Raw genomic sequence first — 7,699 nt, 5'->3', positions numbered from 1 at the left:
CAGGGAGGAATTCGTGGCACCGCAACCAGTTGAAAGAGGTTAACTTGGGTGTTCCTGTCCTATTTACAAGGATCCCTGGTGCCATCAGCTGCGTGTGGACACCACACTGACACCCTCCCCAGACAGAGGTTCCTCAGCAGCACAGGACACCCACACACCTCTGGCTCCCATTCCAGCACAGGTGGGGAGAGCTGGTTTCCACTGAGGTTTCCTTCAGAGGGGCTGCAGATGGTCCAAACCCAGACCAGGTGGTTTATTCACTTCATATTTATTTTTCACAAAGACTGTACAAAATTCTTATAAAACTCTGGCGTGGGGATGGGCTATGACATTGATCCAAAAAATAATTCCCATGCAGTCCCACCAGCTTCATAACTTACAAGGAAACAGATAAGCTACAGAGAGCTGCGAGTCCTGGAGTATTTACAGCGAGGCGAGCAGGAGAGAACAGGAGACAAAGCAAGACCCGAACAGACGTATTTACAGTATGGACATACAGGCCCCCTCGCCTCGCGGTGAATGGCAGCAGCAACAGGAGGAGGTTGGGCCTGTGGTGCTCAGAGGCCGATATAGAATATGGGCTATTTACAGTATCTCACATATTAACAGCTTTACAAATGTGTCCAGGGAATTCTTCTCATGTATATAAAAAAAAGCACCAAGTGTCTGAATAGAAATCACACAGGCCTCCACGGGGGCTGGAATCTGAGGGCAGACTGGCGCCTGTGGCGTCACCGGCTGATGTCTCTGCTCGAGTCCCACATTTTTGTGCTCGGCTCCATCTCCAGCATGTCAAAGAAGGGGTGCTTGAGGGCTTCGGCCAGCGTGATGCGCTTGGACGGCTCATACTCCAGCATGCCCTCAATGAGGTCAAAAAGGCGGTGGTGGTCCTCAGCCTCAGAGGTCAGGTATCGCTGGGGAGACGGAGGGGAGAGGTGAGGGCTGAGGCTGCTGCGCCCTGTCCCATCACAGCGCTCTCCCTGGGCTGAACTAAACTGGGGGAAGACTGGTTTGTTCAGACCATCCTAGACCTGCGCTCTGGGCTGCATGGAGCTGCTGAGTGTGCACCCCCCCACCATCCTTCCCAGGCACTTCCTGAGGTCTGCATGCCCTCCTCCTCCTCCTCAGATTGAGCTCAGGCTGCTGCAGTCGTCCTAGTTTATGTCTGGGACAGCCAGGGCTCCTTCAGGAAGGCACTGGTCTGACCCTTTTGGTGGCCCAGCCTTGCCCACAGGAAGAATCTTCACAACTGGGGCAGGCGCTACAAGACTCTGCAATGAGAAGAGGATGAAGCCACTGGCTGCTCCTGCCCACCCTGCCTTACCCGCAGCGGCTTGCAGTTTTCCCTAACGTAGCGGCCAGCGGAGGTGTTCTCGTCCCAGTCCAAGCGGCCATGGTAGAAATATTTCTGTTTCCTGTCAGAGCAAGAGGAGGAGCAGGTTACACCCGAGCACAAAGCATCTTGCAGCAACAGCAATGCCCCGCTACTCTGGTCACTGCAGCAGCACGGGTAACTGGCTCAGCAGGCAGCTTCAGAGCTCGATCCCTCAGAGCGCCACTGCACATGAAGCAGGGGAGCTGGCAAGCCTGCAGTACCCAGCCTGCCTTGCTCACCTTGTCTTCCGGATCATCCGAGAAGGAATTGGCCCCAAGATCCTCTCCATCATGGCCAGGTGCTCCCGGTTGTCATGTGTCTGAGAGAGAAACGTAAAGGGAAGCATGGAAGAGATCCCAGTGGTTCCACCTCCAGCCCTGCGTATTCCCCGCTCAGAACCCCTCGCTGGGCAACACCTCTGTTTTCTCTACAAGACTGCAGCGATGGAGGGAACCCCATCAGTCCCAGAGGCTCGTGGCTGTGCCGGGGAACAGCCAGCATCCTCCCATCGGTTGTGAGGGAGCCATAGAGCACACAGTTCTCACCTGGAACAGGGTGAAACCCACATAATACTCAAAGATGATGCAGCCAATGCTCCACACATCACAGGGCTGGTTCCAGCCAAGCTCTGAAAAACAATGTTTTAAAATAAAAGATCCAGTTATGGCCTAAGATTCCTAATCCCTCTCCCTCACCCTTTTAAAAACAAACAACTGGAAACACGATTCCCATTCCAGCCAGGCTCCTGATGCACCGGTGGCAATACACTGCCCAGCTGGCAGCACTGCCAAAACACCAACTAATGAGTTGCTGGCCCTCCCAGAACACAGCACCTTAGAGCACATTAAATAAAACACTTTCCATCTCCTGGGGTAAACCCAGGACAGCTACAGAACGATGTGGAGGAAAAACACTCCTTAACCCAGCAGACAGCACCCAGTGCCCTTGAGGCCAACGCCTGCCTCTGCAGGAAGAGCGAGCGGTGCCTACCCAGGATGACTTCTGGGGCCCGGTAATGCCTGGTCGAGACGATCGTGCTGTGGTGCTCGTGGTCAAACGTGGCACTGCCAAAGTCCACCACCCTGATGGCTGTGCTCTTCACACTCCGCTCGTCCCGCTTCTGCCAGGGGAGGATGGCATTGGTTACTCAGGAGCTGGGATGCAGACCTGGCCCCTTCCTTACACACCCAAGGCCTTGCCATGGCACCAAAGGGGGCGAAGGCTTTGGAGGGTACGTTAGTGCCAGCACGGCCCCCAAATGAACTCTAAGCCTATGGTTCCTATGGCTTTACTTACAGACTACACAGGCCATGCATGTGGGCTATCAGCCCTGTGCAAGTGCATGAATGTTGCTGGTCAACCCTGTGTCTCCTGGGGCCATGTTCCAGCTCTTCCCACCCACTGACAAGGTCAGGGACCCCAAGAACTCAGAAGACGACCCCTAACACAAGGCAGTGCTGTTACCTTCTCCAGGTTATAGGAGAGTTCGTAGTCGGAGTTCACGAAGAGGATGTTCTCCGGCTTGAGGTCAGTGTGAGTGAGTTTGTTGTCATGCAGAACTGAGGAAGCAAACAGAGTGGGGGTGACGGGACAGAAGTGAAGCGAGGCTGCACCCACCCAAAGAGCGATCATCATTAACTCAGTTTGCTCGTACTGGCACCAGTCAAACCCACATTTAGAACTGGGCGTGAACGCTCAGGCCAGTCCAGGCCAAGACGCTTCAGCAGAAGCACAAGGATGTATCACATCGATCCCAAGCACACATTTATGGCCGGAGGGGCCATGAGGAAGGCTCAGTCTCAGAACTGGCACAGCAGCACCGCAGCAAAAACTCGCTGCTTTGGGCCACCAGTTACAGAACTGGTATGGACACCGGGAGCTGCAGAGCTCTCCAGGTCAGCCAAGGGCCAGCGGAACGGCGAGCAGCAAACACTTACACTTCACGGCCTGGCACACCTGGTAGGCCATGTGCCGTACTTGGTGGATCGGGTAAGGCAGGTAGTTGTTGTCCTTCAGGAAATCAAAGGTGCTGAGCCCCAGCAGCTCGAAGGAGATGCACATGTGGCCGTGGTAGTCGAACCAGTCAAACATCCTGACACAGAGACTGAAAGAAAAATTCTGATTCAGGACAGATCTGCACACACCACTCAGCTACGTTATCCCTGTGTCACTCCTCCTCTCCTTGCTTGGTCTGTATCCCACAGCAAGCCAATCTGCCTCCGAAACCCAGACAAATCCAGGCACACAACACTGAGTGCCTCCCTCATCGCACCCCTGCAACTGTGCTACGGTGATGCTTGCACCGAGAGCCCACTCACTTGGTGTTCTCAGGATCCTTCTCGTTGATCTTCTCCAGCACGTTAATTTCCAGCCGAGCAGCCTCTTTGTATTTCTCTACGTTTTTAATGATTTTGAGAGCAACACGTGCACCACCCCTGGGGAGAAACGGGAAGAAAGCACAAGATTAGCCCGGAGCTGGGTCAGAGCTGTGCCCTGCAAAGCGGGGGTGATTTCTGACCTGGCCTCAGCCCTGCACCACCCTCACTCAATCCAGAAGGCGCTGTCATCAAGGGCCATTGGCCAAAGCAGCTCCTCCCCTCCGAGGCCACTCCTGACCCCTCTCCAACCCACGGGTGACCGAAGAGGGCGAGCGCCCAGACCGGCAGAAGAGTGCTGGAAACCCACAGACCCATTTTCACCCCCACGCTCCCATGTCAAGCACAGAAGGCTCTGCCACCACCTTTTTCCCTCACCACTGGGTCCCAGGAGCGAACATACCTCCGGTGATCGATGCACTGCACCACTCTGCCGAACGTGCCTTCCCCTAAAGTGCTAATAATCTCATCTGGGAGGGAGAGAAGGAGAGGGAGGCGGATGAGAGCGTGAGCACGACCTGGATGCAGCGCGTACACAAGGCAGAGGAGAATGCATTGCAACACCTAACCTGCACACAGCTCGAGAGGCCGGAGCAGCGGAAGGCTGACACCGGCTGCGCAAGGCAACTGCCCTAGTTCCCTGGCACTTCAGTAACAATACAAAATATAAACGTAGCTTTAACAAAAGGGGGAGGAAAAGGAGAGGGTTTCTCTTTAATAAACAATGAAAATAAAATGAAACAGAAAGATAAGACAGATCTGCGACTGCGATGGGAGCTTAACTAGAGAGCTAAATTATGTTACGATTTGGCTGTACATCTTTCTTGTAGCCAGTCGCCGACGCGATAGATCAGATGCCCCTCGTCGTCGTCCTCCACACTCTTGGCCCTTCTGCTGCTCTGTCGACTCCGCTGCTGGCCCAGGCAGACAGGGAATTCATCATTCACCAATCAGATTTTCAAACCAGCGCAGCAGCCAGCGTCACGCATTGGTTGGTTTGGAAATTCACATGGTTGTTTGAGGAGGGGTTGCAGGAGGAGATTCCCAGCCAATTCATACGGCACAGAGGAATATATAACGATAGGGATATTGCAAGGGAACATGTCAAGATACAACACACTAGCTCAGAAAAGAAAAAAACAGTTTGCTTTTCGTTGTAGCAAAAAAATAATAAAAAAAAAAAATAAAAAAAAAGAACCTACAAACAGCCCCACCCGAACCAGTGTGAGAGCAGAGATGTCCGAACAAGGGCTAGCGGAGGGACGGTGAAGGGGGCTGCTCTCCTAGGGGGCTCGAAGAGGAACGGCACCGGCCTTTGGGTGCCAGATAAGGCCAAGAGAGCACGGCAGCGCAGGGCTCCGCAGCCGGGCACCCCATGGCCACAGGGAGAGGCTCACGGCAGCCCCTGAGGAAAGGCAGCAGGCGCTGGCGAGTCCTGCACAGGCAGAGGGCCAGGCCCCACACAGGCGCTCCCCATCCCACTCCAACACCCCCCACCTGCCTTCCCCCAGCCCCAACTCTCAAAAAAGATTAACTCAGAGATTTCAGAAGCGATCCTCAGTACAACGACTCATCCAAAACCAGAGAGGATTTACGAGTGACTGCCTGGGGAAGATCTGACACCACTTCATAGACCCTCCCCCAAAGAAGCTGATCCAGGAAGGACTAACTCCCAGGAGAGAGGCCCAAAGGGATTAGGGACAGCCTGGGATGAGGCAGGGAAGAGGCTGACGCCAGAGAAGAGAAAATGCCTATCTGCAGTTCCTCAGCTACGCACCCTTGCACCTGGGAGCCGCGGGCTGGCAGACCTGGGACCCAAGTCCAGCCCCCAATCCCATCCCTGGACACAGTCAGAGCCGAGCAGACAACACAGAGCTCCACACCCTGAGCAGAAAACATGTCTGGGGCCTACAGCAGTGGAAGGTGAATGGCAGAACAGATGAGAAGAGAAAGCTGGGAGGAGCCTGCGATGGTTGCTGCCTCCACCCGAACTGACTGCTCCAACGAGCTCCGCTCCTCGGCACAGCCCCTCGCACGACGCCCCACGTCAGCCGGGCCCACCCAGAACGGTCCCGCTCCGACACAGGACCTAATCCTCGGAGACAGGGGGGCTTCCTGACACAGAACACAGCCCCCAGCCAGGGGCCATGGGGACCGAGCCACCTGCTGCTGGCAGACCGAGCTCTCTGGGACAGCTGAATGTCTGCTGAACAAACCTCGCACAAAAGCCTGCATGGCAGGGGTTCCTCGACAGCCCCTAACGAGCATCACCAAACAGAGCAGCGCTCTGCAGGGATAGCAGCACCACCCCGGGGACAGCCGGCACAGGGCGGCCGCTGCCGAGGCGCATCAGAACGGGACAGGAGCTGCTGTCCTCACCAAAGGCTTTCTACGCATTTCTCAAGCTGAGTCCGAGAGCGTTAGAAAGGGAGTTTTCTACTTACCCAGCTCGCCACCTGGGAGAGAAAGGTTACAGGGCAGGCCCAGCACAGCAGGATACTCACCGATGAGGAGCGACTAAAGGACCGGCTGCGGCGCCGCCCCCGCCGCCTCCGCCTGTGCTTACGCCGGCTGCTTTTGCAGCTCCGGTAGCTGCCCTCGCGGTCCCGGGAGCGCCGGTACTCGTAGGAATGACGGTACTCGGGTTCATAGTAGGCTTCCCCTCGCTCACGGCTGTAATCGTTCCGCCGGTAGCTGTCACAGTAACGCCGGTCATAGGCCCTCCTGTCTGCTGAGTGGTCGTCGTAGCTAGGGAGGGGACACAAGCCAAGGGGATTCGGTTATGAGCACCAGCCGGGATGTCACAGCCCAGGACATGCAAGAGGATGGGGCCCAGAGCACCCCGCAGCTGGGCTGAGCTCCAGATGAGCAGGAGAAGCACCCCAGGGCTCGCCCCTGCCCTCACCTCCTGGATCGGACGTGGTAACTGTCCTCTCGACGGTGCCGCCGGTCACGCTCGCTGCTGCTCGAACGCGACCGCGTCCGCCGTCTCTTGTGCTTGCGACTTCTGTAGCGCTCGTGATAGCTGCCGCGGCTGCTGCGCTCTGACGAGCGGTACCTTCTGGAGTGAGGCATCTACGGGGACGAGACAGGGACGGCTTTGTGAGGCAACCGCCCGCGAGAGGAACCGGCACGGTCAGTGGCCAAGAAGCTGCTGGGGCAAGGAGGGGAAGGCAATCTCCAGCGCACCCCAGTGTGGAGGGGGAGTTGAGGGGGTTGAACTTCCAAGAGGTCCAAGGAACCCAAACGAGAAAGGACGCGAGCACCCACACGTTTCCCCTCTTCACCCCCCCATCTCTACAGGTCACAGCTCCAGGAGCAGCATTTGCAGCTTCAGAGCCTCCACCTCCTCCCTTCATGCTCCTGGGCTCCCAGAAATGGGAAAAGCACCAAGGAAAACTGAAGGAGGTGAAATGAAGCTCGGGACATCACTGGTGCTTGGCCCAAAGCCCTGTGCACCGGTGCTGGGGACCCCTCAGTGGGCAGCTCTGGAGGAGATGTCTCCGGTTTGCTGCCAAGGCACCCACACCTCCCACTGCAAGCGGGGAGGGCCCCACGGCACCCGGCAGGCAAAAACGCCCCTTGAGAGGCAGGGGCTGTGCAGAGCCCACCGCGGCGGGGAGGAGCGCTCACCTCTACCTCAGGGACGTGAGAGCAGAGGGGGAATCCCTCAGCACAGTAGCACAACAGCTTCCAACCCCAAGGCACAAGTCCTCAGGGTCCTGCGCCCCCCACCAGACCTCGCTGTGGCTCCGAGACCTTCCCTGCTCGATTTTGGATCTGATCCATCAAGCTGCAAACTCTGCCTCGTCCCAAAGGGGCTCCCTTTGTTCACAGACCTTCTGTCACCTGTTTTTCCCCCAAAAAGGTTCACTCGTGCACACGGCAGCCACCCCACACCCGCACCTGCGCTGACATCACAGCCCGGAGGCAAAACTGCCCCGGCGCC

The 7,699-nt window shown here is 56.7% G+C and overlaps 1 protein-coding gene across 3 annotated transcripts; it reads right to left on the bottom strand.

The window, feature by feature from the left end:
• Positions 1 to 223: 223 nt before the first annotated feature.
• On the bottom strand, positions 224 to 6,825 carry CLK2 (CDC-like kinase 2). 3 transcript variants are annotated; one of them, XM_010187072.1, is made up of 12 exons: positions 6,656 to 6,825; positions 6,255 to 6,498; positions 4,568 to 4,664; positions 4,154 to 4,220; positions 3,694 to 3,810; positions 3,313 to 3,479; positions 2,840 to 2,934; positions 2,366 to 2,495; positions 1,921 to 2,003; positions 1,615 to 1,694; positions 1,325 to 1,415; positions 224 to 914 (listed from the first exon to the last, which is right to left on the bottom strand). In XM_010187072.1, the coding sequence occupies exons 1-12, from the start codon at positions 6,823 to 6,825 to the stop codon at positions 732 to 734; spliced, it is 1,524 nt and encodes a 507-aa protein (XP_010185374.1). In that variant the 3' UTR covers positions 224 to 731. The 3 variants fall into 3 exon arrangements, with proteins under 3 accessions (XP_010185374.1, XP_010185375.1, XP_010185376.1); XM_010187073.1 differs by having other exon boundaries at positions 4,568 to 4,661; XM_010187074.1 differs by having other exon boundaries at positions 4,568 to 4,649.
• Between the last annotated feature and the right edge of the window lie 874 nt (positions 6,826 to 7,699).

This window comes from Mesitornis unicolor, unplaced genomic scaffold, assembly GCF_000695765.1.
Source record: "Mesitornis unicolor isolate BGI_N332 unplaced genomic scaffold, ASM69576v1 scaffold39866, whole genome shotgun sequence".
Lineage (NCBI taxonomy): Eukaryota > Metazoa > Chordata > Aves > Mesitornithiformes > Mesitornithidae > Mesitornis > Mesitornis unicolor.
This window is presented reverse-complemented; position numbering and strand designations above follow the sequence as displayed.

Coding starts and splice junctions, on each gene's coding strand:
- CLK2 (XM_010187072.1), bottom strand. CDS start 6,825: ATGCCTCACTCCAGAAGGTACCGCTCGTCAGAGCGCAGCAGCCGCGGC. Junction 3,811..4,153: donor CAGTGCATCGATCACCGGAG/GTATGTTCGCTC, acceptor GTTTCTCCCCAG/GGGTGGTGCACGTGTTGCTC. Junction 2,496..2,839: donor TCTCCTATAACCTGGAGAAG/GTAACAGCACTG, acceptor CTCCCCTGGCAG/AAGCGGGACGAGCGGAGTGT.